Source organism: Microcaecilia unicolor, chromosome 2 (genome assembly GCF_901765095.1).
Source record: "Microcaecilia unicolor chromosome 2, aMicUni1.1, whole genome shotgun sequence".
Taxonomy (NCBI): domain Eukaryota; kingdom Metazoa; phylum Chordata; class Amphibia; order Gymnophiona; family Siphonopidae; genus Microcaecilia; species Microcaecilia unicolor.
The window spans coordinates 377,582,833-377,596,241 of record NC_044032.1 but is presented as its reverse complement, the minus strand read 5'-3'; the positions used below and the strand labels follow the sequence as shown (position 1 = coordinate 377,596,241).

Below are 13,409 nucleotides of genomic sequence, written 5' to 3'. Positions count from 1 at the left end.
AAGAAGAATATAATGTTAGGGATTCTTGGAAAATGGATTGAGAGCAATACTGAGAATAGCATTAAATGTGAATAGGTCACTGTGCGAATGCATCTCAAGTATTGTGTGCAGTTCTAGCACCCCATCTCAAATAAGATATAGCAGGACTAGAAAGGTTTCAGAATAGCACATCAAAACTGATAAGGTGGATAGACCACCTCCCTTATGAAGACAGACTAAGGGACTTATTTTCAAAGCAGTTAGATTAACAAAGTTCCATAGGTTACTATCATGGGGCTCATTTTTAAAAGAGGAAAACCGTCCAAAAAGTGCCATAAATCTGCATTAATACATTTTTCTCACAAAAACATCCAAATTGTTATTTTCAAAACCAATTTCTAGAGGTTTTCTACGAATTCCGTCAGAAGTGCATTCAAATCACAAGGAGGCGTGTCGGGGCATGCTAAGGGCGGGATCTGAGTGGACGTTTTTCTGCTATAATGGAACAAAACAAAAACATCAAGGCCTATAAGTTGGATGTTTTGGTCTTTGACCTGTTTTATTAATAAATAAGTCACAAAAGGTGCCCTAAATGACCACTGGAGGGAATCAAGGATGACCTCCCCTTACTACCCCAGTGATCACTAACCTCCTCCTACCCTCTAAAAATGTGATTAAAAACATTACTTACCAGCCTCAGTGCCAGCCTCAGATGTTATATTCAGGTCCATTAGAGCAGCATGCAGGTCCCTGGAGTAGTCTAGTTGTGGGTGCAGTTCACTGTAGACAGGTGGACCCAGGCCCATACCTCCCCCTACCTGTTACATATGGTGGAAAGTGTGAGCCCTCCAAAACTCATCCGAAACACACTGTACCCACATATAGGTGTCCCCTTCACCTCTAAGGGCTATTGTAGTGGTGTACAGTTGGGGTAGTGGGTTTTGGGGGTTCAGCAGACAAGATAAGGGAGCAATGGTGAGATGTGTACCTGGGAGCATTTATTGAAGTCCATTGCAGTGCCCCTTAGGGTGCCCCATTGTTCTCCTGGGATGTCTGTGTGACCAGACTACTAAGAATGCTGGCTCCTCTATCATCACAATGGCTTGATTTTGTGCGTTTTTCACTTGGACTTTTTTTTTTTTTTTTTAAATGGACCAAAAAAATAAATGCACAGAGCACAAAAATATCTAGCGAATATACATTTTCAAAAAAATTGAAATTTTCTGTTTTGAAAATGGCTATATTTCCCACTTGAATTTTGGCTGATTTTAGCAAAACGTCCTACGTCCAAAGTTAGACTTAGACTCATATCGAAAATGCCCTTCCACATAACTTTGTAAGTCTAAGTGCTTTGAAGATCCTCATGGATTACAGCTCTTCAGCTTAAATAATGGATGATTAAGGGGGGGGGGGGGGAGTTATCAATGTGGGCTATGGTTAAGATGTGTTATTTTACTGTTAACCCCAGTTATTAGTAACTAGGTCCCATTGCATAAAATGGGAGCTTTGCTAAATTAGCATTAGTTAGTGATCAAATAACAAGTTTTAACTGTAGTCCACATTGAAAGCTTTATCCTTGAGATGTTTGAAAATCATGACTGGGCTAGAATGATTAAATAGAGAACAGTTGTTTAGCCTTTTAAACTGCAGAAAAACAAATGGACACTCCATAAAGTTGGTAACCAGCAGATTTTTTTCATGCAGCGCATAATCAGGTTGTGGAATCTGTTGCTAGAGGAATGGTGGTCATTGACTAACATAGGGGTCGATGCAGAAAACCAAGCGGTACGACCGCATGCTGATAGCTGAGTGTGCATCTTCTACTGCGAGATTAGCGAGAAAATATTCCACAGCAATGTGGTAAGCTAATGAGATGCTAATTTAAAGCATGCAAAACTTGTGCGCTAATCGAGGAAAGCCTGCCAGACACATGAACACAAAGAACTGAGGTAAGGGTGGCTTCACTGCATGCGTGTCCAAAGTAAATAAAAGCACCAGCACACATCTGCAAATAATTTTTATCATGAGGCTAATATTTATGTTAGAACAACATGTACAGATGTGTGCTGGTACTTCCAGTGAAGCGACTGTTGCCTCCACACACAGCTGTTACAACCATTCTGTCTCTTAAAGTTGTATATTTGGTCCCAGAAGAAAAAGAAAGAAAAACTGGCAGTAAATCTTCAAAACTTGCATTAAATCCTCTTGGTTAATCCTGCTGTGCTGTCACGGACCTGGCGGTGAATTTCTTGCATTGTGTGCACATTAAAATCCCCTGTTTACTTCTGTCTATTGTGGAGAAATACCTGATGGCCCCATTGCCGTTCATTTTAATATACTGAGTGCCCATGTGTACTGCACAAGATAACTGTTAACGGTATACCCCTTTCTGCATCATGCAGCTGGCAATGTGTACACAGGCTGCTTGTTAACTGTTTGATATTGTCCATGGTAGTTTTCCGTGTCGACCCCATAGCAGGGTTCAAAAGAGATTTGCACAAATTCCTGGAAGAAAAGTCCATAAATAAATAGCAGCCTTGTAGACTTGGGAGAGTCATTGCTCGTTCTTAGAAATGAGCTATGATGAATAGACCTGCAGCTGGGAACTTGCGACTCAGATTGGCCACTGTTGGAAACAGGATGCTGGACTTGATGGACCTTAGCATGGCTTTTCCTATGTTCTTATGCTTCACCTCAGGCTAGTTAGTATGGGTGATTGTATGAGGTAGTGTTTATGGTAACACCTAAATGAAGGCAACATTTACATTTTTAGCATTAACAAGTTGACAGTAAATAGTGCGTGAGGAAAGCATACCATGAACATACTAAGAACTCTTGTGCATGTGATGTTCCTTTATTTACAAGCGTGGAGCTTTTTCCCTAATTGAGTGTCCTCACCCTATAATCCTAGTTTGAACATTAAAGATAAAACCCTTTAGATGGAAGCTTGGGCTCCTAATGGAAACTTGTAATCATGGGCCCTAAATCTCCTTGAGCATTAGCCATGCCTCCTTCTCACCTAAGCGGTTGTAATTAATGACTCTGTGGCATCTCTGGCACTGACTTACCCCAGGAAAAGAACACCTAACTTGGGGAATCTTTCATGAACAGCTCTGCTACTGAGTTTCTAGGCTGACATCTTCAGATTATTCTACTTTTATCATTCATAAATTTCTCTGACCAGGCTTCAAAGTGATTCATAACGTTCCCCTTTACCAAAGTTATAACTGTGGCTTTGAGCTGAGCTGATGTAAAAACTTCTCATGAATATTTTTCCTCATAATACAGTAGCCGAAGAGTGTCAAAGTACACACAATATTGAAGTAACAAGAAGCACCAAGGGTCGTTCAAGCTTGGGATAGTCTGGAGTCTTTTATTAGTAGACTCAACAAAGACTGTGTTTCAGCATCAGAAGTGCGCCACAACAGACTGATGTCCAGATTTTGGCACCAAAATCTGGACACCAGTCTATTGTGGCGTGCTTCTGCCTTTCACTAGAATATATCTTTTATCAGCCTCAGTCTGCTGACCATATGAGCTACGTGCTTTCTATGTGATATTATTTCAGATATATAGATCTATTTATCGACCCCTGATGCAGGCATTTGATGCTGAAACATGGTCCATGTTGGGTCTACTAATAAAATACTCCTGACTATCCCATGTTTGAACAGCCCTTGGTACTTCTTTATTTTTTTTCTCATAGACGTGTCCTCTTTGTGAAATGAGTAATACTTTTGTAGATTTTTGACCCATCTAAGTCCCACCCAAATCACACACCCCTCACCATGCCCTCTTGAACTCTCTGTGTGGTGTGCATCTCCATGCATAAACAATGGATTTCTAAGGGGGTCTTTTACTAAAGCTTAGCTTGAATTATCTGCAGCAGAGCCCACAGGAATAAAATGGGCCCTACTGCAGATAATTCAAGATAATCTTTAGTGAAAGACCCCCTAAAATTGCACTATTTGCATGTGAATGTGAGCTACACGTGTAAGTGCAGCTATTGACACATCAAGATGCTTTTAAAATGGAGACATGTCTTTTCTTTGGCAAAGTTGTTGCTAAAGAATTTAGACCAGGGGCGTAGCCAGACCTCGGCGGGAGGGGGGGCCAAAGCCCAAGGTGGGGGGGCACTGTTTAGCCAACAACCCCCAACACCACTTTGGACCCCCCCGCCGCCACCACCGCCACCACCGCCACCACAAAAACCCTCCCCCATCGCCGCCAGGTACCTGGTTTGCTGGCGGGGGTCCCCAACTCCTGCCAGCCAAAGAGTCTTTTTCAGCGCCGGTTGACTCTGGCCATGCATGTCCTGTATGTAGCCCCGTGCAGGACAAAAGGCGTCAGAAACAGATTATCACACAACGAAGGCGTCAGAGTCAACCGGCGCTGAAGAAGACTCTTCGGCTGGCGGGGGTTGGGCACCCACGCCAGTAAACAAGGTACCTGATGCAGCGATGGGGCGGGGGGTGGCTGCAGGGGGGGAAGTGGCTGGAGGGGTAAATTGTAGAGGGGGCCAGGGCTTAATCTGTGGGGGCCCATGCCCCTGTGGCCCCACATAGCTATGCCCCTGATTTAGACCATACTAATCAATGATCATCAAGCTCATATTGGTCTGCTTTGCATAGCGCTGAAAATGCCAGTGTTGCTACTGTGGTTACCTAAATCATGACATTTGACAGAAAAACTTACAAATGCACCTTTAAAAATATGATATTTCTTATTCTGGTCAACAGACTGTTAGGGGCCCTTTTACAAAGGCATGGTAGGGCTACCGCACGGGTAGCGTGAGGCAAAACAGCACTACCATTGGGCTTTCCCAGGCACCTTACAGTAGTTCTACTTTTGCCCTGCGCCATTTCCCACATTAGAAAATAATTTTTATTTTCTAGCGCAGAGGGCAGGGGATCGTGAAGCACAGGCACATTGCCATGCGCTGCCTGATTACTGAGCTCTTACTGCCTACTAAATAGGTGATGGTAAGGGCTCAGGTGGTAATGGCCACAAGATAGTTTGGAAATGAGTGCATTGCCATTAATGGCAGAAATAGAAATTCGCACATTTTAGAGCCGTGCTAAAAAGTGGGTGGAGCGCACCGGAAAACCCATACGCTAAAACTACCGCCGGCCACTTTTTAGCACGACTTAGTAAAAGGACCCCTAAGCTTGTTATCCAGGTTAGCTCATTAGTTAATAGTAACACAATTTCATTACATCGTAATAGTTATTGAATCTCGCCAGTACAATATGTTAATAACAGTGCCTATACAGAAATGTGCATGTAAAGTTGTCCCGTACTAATACTTAGATTCAATACTTTTCTTGAAATATAGTTAAAAATAGTGGCAAATTTTCTATCCTGACAAGTTTAATAACACAAAATGAAAACCAGGACTGATCTTTCAGATTTTAATAAGCGTGCTGACTGCACTTTTCTATCAAATGTCATCTGTTGTACATGAACACATTAAAGCAAGTGGCTGTAATATATGCAGGAAATTGATTTCTCTAGACAGCTAAAGTTCCAGAATTTTATAAAGTCTGTTCTGTGCTTTTTCAGGCAAGCCAGTGATGATAGTGACAGAATACATGGAGAACGGTTCACTCGATACCTTTCTAAAGGTATGTTTTGCTTCTATGCTTTATTCTTTTAGACTTACTTTTTGTATGTAGAAAAAAAATAGCAGCCTTTTCTGCAGTGGTTATGGTGAGTTTTCCTCCATTATTCAGCTGTAGGAAACCTTTATTAGCATGAAAACACCAATAAAATTGAACTCTTAAATCACTTTGGGGTCCTTTTACTAAGCTGCATTAAGTGGTAACGTGCGCTTAGCACAGCAATAAAAGCCTAATGCAGGATGTGCTAAAGCAGTCTGCTTTAGTTTAGGCTAGTGTTCATGCTAGACTGTGCGCTAATGATTTTTTCCTAAGCTTTTTTAGGAAAAGTGTCAGCAGCAGATAGTGGACATTCCTGCACTATTGAGTTAGGGCCAAATTCTAACCTAGCGCCTAAAAATTGGGGCTGAAAATTTAACTTGCTTAGCATGATTCTGTAAAGGGTATTCATCCTTTATAGATTCACGCTTACCCCCAAATTCTACAAATGGCGCCTTAAATGCTATGTGTCCAATTTGCCCATACAGCCAGATTGCACACACAACGTAATTGATTAACAACCCAATCAGTGCTGATAATTGGCACTTAACAACCAATTAGCATCACTAATTGGTTTTAGAATTTAGATGTACAACTTTCTAGGCGTATTCTATAACATGGTGTGCATATATTCTAATGCATGGAATAGAAAAGGGTGTGTGGCCATGGGTATGGAATGGGTGGCTTGTGGGCGTTTCAAAAAAACTATGCACACTATTATTGAATACACCTGATCTGCGCCTAAGTTAGGCACAGGTATTTAGACCTGGTTTTAGATGGCCTAAATGTGTGCACCTACATTTTTAGTCGCAAGAATGGCCACTTAGCATATTCTATAAACTATGCCTAGCTTTGGGCGAATAGAATCGCGCTAAGCGCATGGATTTTCGGCACCAATTTTTAAGGAGCCATTTATAGAATTTGACCCTTAGCCCATAACTGCACCCAACTATAGATGCCTGCAGTTAGATCTGCGTTGAGGAGGCCTAGTTGTAAGCACCTACTGTTAAGTGCAATTCTATATGTATATGCATAAAATTTAGGAATGCCCTAAAAACATCCCTAGCCATGCCATTGTAGAATACGATATGCATGTAAATCCTAATTAGGGCCAGTTAGTGCTGATATAGTATATATAGTATGGGAATATAATGTATGTCTCTATCATTAGTACATGCTAATCTTTAGCATGTTCTAAAAAGTTAGCGTGCCTACAGCATCTTAGTAAACAGGGCCCTAAATAAGACTGGCAACAATGGTGAGCCCTGGGGCACTCCTGATGGCAAAGATCAACTTTCAGATATTTCTCTCTGAAACTTTAAGACCGATAGGTTAAAAATCCCTTAAACCAAGACACCAGTAGGCATTTGGTCATGGGAGGAGCCAGCATTTGTAGTGCACTGGTCCCCCTCATATGCCAGGACACCAACCAGGAACCCTAGGGGGCACTGCAGTGGACTTCACAAATTGATCCCAGGTGCATAGCTCCCTTACCTTGGGTGCTGAGCCCCCTAAACCCCCCCCCCCCAAAAAAAAACACACTACCCACAACTGTACACCACTACCATAGCCCTTAGGGATGAAGGGGGGCACCTACATATGGGTACAGTGAGTTTTTTTTGGGGGGGGTGGAGGGCTCCCATTTGCCACCACAAGTGTAACAGGTAGGGGGCGATGGGCCTGGGTCCACCTGCCTGAAGTGCACTGCACCCACTAAAAACTGCACAAGGGACCTGCATAGTGCTGTGATGGAGCTGGGTATGACATTTGAGGCTGGCATAGAAGCTGGCAAAAAAAAGTTTTTTATTTTTTTTGGGGTGGGAGGAGGTTGGTGACCACTGGGGGAGTAAGGGGAGATCATCCCCCGTTCCCTCCGGTGGCCATCTGGTCAGTTGGGGCACCTTTTTGAGGCTTGGTCGTGAAGAAAAAGGGACCAAGTAAAGTCGGCCAAATGCTCGTCAGGGCCGTCTTTCTTTTTTCCATTATCGGCCGAAGCCAGCCATCTCTTAACCACGCCCCCGTCCCGCCTTTGGTACACTGCCAACACGCCCCCTTGAACTTTCGCCAGCTCCACAACGGAAAGCAGTTGAAGCCGGCCAAAATCGGCTTTCGATTATACCGATTTGGCCGGCTTTAGGAGAAGGCTGGCCATCTCCCGATTTGTGTCTGAAGATGGCCGGCCTTCTCGTTCGAAAATAAGCAGGCACGGGTCAATTTTAGCAGACAATGGAAAAGGTGCCAGTACTCAATACCCCTCAAGAAAAGACCAGTTGTAAACATAGATTAACTACAGGTCTCCATTCCTTTTATCTTGCTGCATTGTATGACTGGATTAGCCTTCCTGAGTTGATACGTCAAGCTCCATCTCTAGTCATATTCAAATTTAGACTAAAAGACCACTTTTTTATAAGGCTGCTTTTAACTCTAGCAACTGTTCATCTCTTCAGTACCCATGCCTGTTTAATCATTCCCACAAAAAATATTTCCCTAATCCTTATTTGTTCTGTTTGTCTGTCTCAAATAGATTGTAAGCTCTGTCGAGCTGGGACAGCACTGCATATGTCTAATAGCGTTATAGAAATGATAAGTAGTAGGAAGGTTCAAATCCACACTGCAATTGCTTAATATGTACTACTGTCTTCAGCTTTCATTGCTGGTTTATGTAGGCAATTGTTGCCAGAGTCTTTCTAGCTAAGGCGTTAATTTCCCCTGAAGTTTCAATTTAAGATATTTTGGTAGAACTAATTTTTCCATTTTCTTTTCAGAAAAATGATGGCCAGTTCACTGTGATCCAGCTTGTCGGCATGCTGAGGGGAATTGCCTCAGGAATGAAGTATCTTTCTGACATGGGCTACGTGCACAGGGATCTCGCTGCTAGAAACATCCTTATCAACAGTAACCTTGTCTGTAAAGTGTCAGACTTTGGGCTTTCCCGAATTCTGGAAGATGATCCTGAGGCAGCATACACAACAAGGGTATGCACAAGAAATATGTTTGTCCTCATAAATAAGTCAAGGAAACTGGTAGGACTCAGATCTTTTTAAAACTTCTTACCCAACGTGTTGTGCTTTGTTGCATTGGTTGAACTGTGGGTTGTGTAGATCCAGAGGAAATAGTGGTATTAAGTGAGTTATCCTATTTTACTAGGGTAATTTTCAACGGGAATTCTGCTGGTGAACAGGGTTTTACCTTTGGAGAAAAGAATTGTGGTGGTGGAAAAAGAAAGCGGGTATAGGGGCAAGGCCAGAGCAAGCCCCAAAAAAAGGGGGATTTTATTTTGAGATCCACATGCTTGCTTTTTACTTTTTTGATCTCACAGACATTGCATATGTAAACTAGGCTGGTTAAATACTTCTTTTAGCAAAGGGACTGTCAGTGATTTTCAGATGGAAGCTCCATGGAGGTTTCCCTTTTGAAAATCAGCTCGCAGGCCTATGAGAAACAAAGCTGCTTCTATTGATTGAAAATTGTCCTCCTTAAGACAAAATCTATAAGAAACTCTATGATCACTGTATATCATTATATATAAATATTCAGCATGTACATATCACTTTCTTGTTACAGCCCTTGTATGATTTATATGATGTATGGTGTGTATTTTTTGTTGTAAATGATTCAGGCACAGTAGTATAGAGTGGTATATCAAATTAATAAATTCAATTCGATCTAATCCAATAATGATGCTGGATGTGCTTTTCTAGACTAAATGAAGGAGTGAAGCATGAGGTTTCAATGACAGGATATGCATTTGATAAAGAGGATTCAGTTAGTATAGAAAGTGCAACCAGCCCTTTTTCGCTATTACAATCTAATATGGCTACCCCTCTGGACATTTTTGTATTGATAAGTAAAGTTTGGTACCTTCATACTATCTGCACAGTCATATGATCAGCTGGCAGAAGGTGTCCAGTGAAATGATTTTTGTATGTGTGGGGTTAATGATGAAAAGTCTTACTTTTATTTTCATTCCTTCTCCCCACAAGCAGTGACTTGTATGCAAAAAATATGTACAGCAGTGGCGTAGCTACGTGGGACCTGAGGGGGCCGGGGCCCCCGCAGATTCACCCCAGGACCCCCCTCCCGGCGAACCCGCCCCCACCGCCGCCTACCTTTACTTTTGCTGGCGGGGGATCCCACTCCCCGCCAGCCGACGTCTTCTCAGTCCTTCCTGCTCTTCAATTTGTTTGCTGACGTCCTGCACGTAATTGTACGTGCAGGACGTCAGCAAACAAATTGAAGAGCAGGAAGCGACTGAGAAGAAGACGTCGGCTGGCGGGGAGTGGGATCCCCCGCCAGCAAAAGTAAAGGTAGGCTGCAGCAGCGGCGGGTTCACGGCGGGAGGGGGGGGTGGCAATGTCGGCGGTGGGGGGGCGGCACCGGGGGGAGGGCTAAAATGTGCCCCCTCCCCCTGGGCTCTGGACCCCTCCCCCACGGAAGGCTGGCTACGCCCCTGATGTACAGTAACAGGTTCCACATTTATTTCTCTTACAGGCCATTGAATTTGGCTCCAGACACATTTTCCACTGCAATACCAGCAATTTCTTCATTTTTGTAAGGCAGTGATACAGTGGTGTAGCCAGATGGCCAATTGTACTTAGCCCAAGATGGGTGGGCATGCAATTTTCTCCCCATGACCCCAGTCTACACCCTTGGCTCCTCAAAATATAAATACCTAAGCTGACAGGGATGCCAAGCCCTGCTGGACAAAGACCTCTTCTGTCTGAGTTATACCTGTGGCAACACTTATAAAGCAGGCATGCTTCGCTGCTAATGCTTGCTCTTTCGTTCATGCTCATGTGGCAGAGACGGCATTAGCGGCGATGTGCTCCTGCTGAATAAGTGATGCTGTGGGTTCAATTAAGCAAGTGAGATCTTCAGCTGGCAGGGGCTGACATCCCCACCAGTCAGAAGCAGAGGGGAATGAAAGTGAGCCCCCCCCCCCCCCCCCCCGCCGCCGTGACTATGCCACTATTCACATTCCCCAAATATTCAGCACTGTTTAACCATCCAGAACAGCTTCTGACTAGTTAAATAGTGCATAATCAGCTATCCACCGGTATTCAGTAGGGGATAACTGGCTATTCCCCTGCTGAATATCCCCTGTTAGCGGATTGCAGACAGTCGGTTATATCGCCCAATATAGTCATCTACCCACTGATTTTAAAAGCCAGTTTCATGGCCATATTTGGTTATGTGAAAACCTGGTAATTCTTTGTCCAGTTTAAAGATAACTGGCTAAGTCTGAATATCGACTTTGTCTTTAAACCGGAAAAAGCCTGGCATTGAATATTCGGTTTATCGCCAAACTTGGGAGTTAGCCAGTCTGACTCCTATGATCTGAATATCGACCTCATTGATTTTCTTAAACAGCAATTTAGGAGGTATTCTGTCCACCAAAGACATTTTCATTGCAAAGCTTTGTGTTTTAATTAACATATGTGAAGTATAATTTACGTGAAGCTGGTAACCCATATAAGAACAATAAAAACTAAAGTTGAAAAAATATATTGAGGCCGATTTTCAGACCATGGGAGTTAGACCACGCTGAGACCTGAAATTCAATGCCAGGCTATTTCCGGTGACCGGCATTTAATATCTGGTTTATCTTTGGCCAGTCAGAATTTAACTGGCCAAGCTGATATTCAGTACTAACCAGTTAAATTCAGACCAGTTAAAGATATTCTAGGGTTGCATGCGGCCAAATATGGGTGCCAAACTTGGCCGATTACATTTTAAAAATTGGCGGATAGCCGGCTACATCGCCCAATATAACTGACTATCCACTAGCCGATAACCGGCCATGTACCACTGAATCTTGACAGCCGGTCTTCCAGCATTTAACTGGCCAGGTGGCGATTCTTTCCAATCCAATACTGAATATCGGGGGGATGGTCTTTGCCAGTTACAACCCAGCTTTTCTTAATTAGTTATTATCCACCATTATCTAAAATGAAACATAATTGATCTGCAACACAAGTCCAGAAAACTTCCAACACAGAACAATTTGTGCATGGTGATTTCTTCTTAAGCTCTAAACCAATAATAAATCAATAAATCTGAACTTCACCATTTGCATGTGCTGTTTAGTGACTAAAAGGAAGCTTGCATGAATGCTCCATTTACTTTTCCTGGCTGCCAGAGATTGTAAGAAGATACCAGATTGACTGTACTAAAATAAAAGAGATGTGGAGCCTGTATCTGTTCTGGTTTCCTGTCTGGGTGTAAATGACAAACCTACAGGGCAGCTTAGTAGCAGTACTTGTTCACTGAGATATATTGAAATGGATCATTTGAAGTCAAAGAGGAATACAAAATGAGCATCTCTTTTTAGCATATTTTAGGACAGGAAACAGCTCATTCAGACAGATTTCTGATTTACTCTTTCTAGGGTGGAAAGATTCCTATCCGGTGGACTGCTCCTGAAGCTATTGCATTCCGGAAATTCACCTCAGCCAGTGATGTTTGGAGCTATGGGATAGTGATGTGGGAAGTCATGTCTTATGGGGAGAGACCATACTGGGAGATGACCAATCAAGATGTAAGTGCTTGTCAGAAGTACACTGGATGACATATCTAAGAGTCAGAATGGTAAAACTATTGCTATTTAAATTTGAGAGAATTACTGTATCTCCTACCTGGTCCGGAGATCCACATTAGGAGAGGCCATTCTGTCTCTGAGTTGTTCAAAATAGTGCCTACTTTAAACTTGGAAATTAGTCACAGCAAGCCAGGTATTGTAAGCAAAGCATAGCATAGCATAAACATGCCATAACCTGCCCACCACCTATCCCTAAGGTCCATGTTTCCCGCAGCCCTGCTCTAGTCAGTAGAACTAGCAAACAAGTCTAGGTTCTTCCCTATTTAATGGACACTGGGCCCTATAGGTTAAGCTGGGCCAGAACTTACCTGGTGGCATTGCGTGTGCAGGGAAAAAAGAAGAGCCGACAACCCCCTTCCTCTTTCTGTCTCAGCCCACCTTCCCTGACTATCTTTAAAGGCAGTTTTTCCCTCCCAAACACAGACAGCATTTCACCTAATACTACCCGCACCAGTGCTCCAGTGGCCCCTTCTTTGGCATAACTTCCTGTTTCCATAGGTGCATGGCAGAGGGAAGACGCAAGGGCCGATGTGGATATCATTAGGTGAAATGCTGTTGGTATTCAGGAGGGGGAACTGCCTCTAAAGTTAGGTGGGGGAGGCAGGCCAATGGGAGGATGCCATACCAGAAGTTGGTTCAGGGCGCCACGGTCCATTGAGCCGGCCCTGTATTTACCTTGTGCTAATTTGCATGTGACTGTTCACTTGCTGAACTTGACTCTAGGGACTGAGGCCCAGATGCACAAAACCTAACGAGCCCACAACTTGCGTTTTAAACTGGTTCCAGCCAGTTTAAAACGCAAGTAGTTCACCCCGGGCATGCACTAAGGGCATTTTCCCTGCCACAGTAGCAGGCAACGAAAACGGAATGCAAATGATTGAAAAGCTATTATAATGAGCTGCACTACCATTGCAGCCCATTATAATGAGATGCACTACCGTTTTTCCGATTCCCTTACCGTAGGAACCCTAACGAGATGTCTGACCTCTTGTTAGGGCTCCTGTGAGGGAATCAGAAAGGAAAAGGGCCCCCAAAAAAGGTAAAAAAAAAAAAAAAAAGCAGGGAGCGCATGTGAGGGGCGTCCTTTAAGGACGTACTCTCCCTGCGCTTCTGAGAGACGTCTTTTTTTCGCAGTTTTTTGCTCTGCCGGCGCTCGTGTTTTTTTCCCCCTTCTA

General features: G+C 43.4%; 1 protein-coding gene across 2 annotated transcripts in view; it reads left to right on the top strand.

Moving 5' to 3' along the window:
• EPHA5 (EPH receptor A5) overlaps positions 1 to 13,409 on the top strand; it is a 609,249-nt gene that overhangs the window by 556,565 nt on the left and 39,275 nt on the right. For both annotated transcript variants that reach the window (XM_030194566.1, XM_030194568.1), the window contains exons 12-14: positions 5,542 to 5,603; positions 8,402 to 8,611; positions 12,025 to 12,174. In XM_030194566.1, the coding sequence (XP_030050426.1) occupies positions 5,542 to 5,603; positions 8,402 to 8,611; positions 12,025 to 12,174 (422 nt within the window). The remainder of the gene's footprint in view (positions 1 to 5,541; positions 5,604 to 8,401; positions 8,612 to 12,024; positions 12,175 to 13,409) is intronic.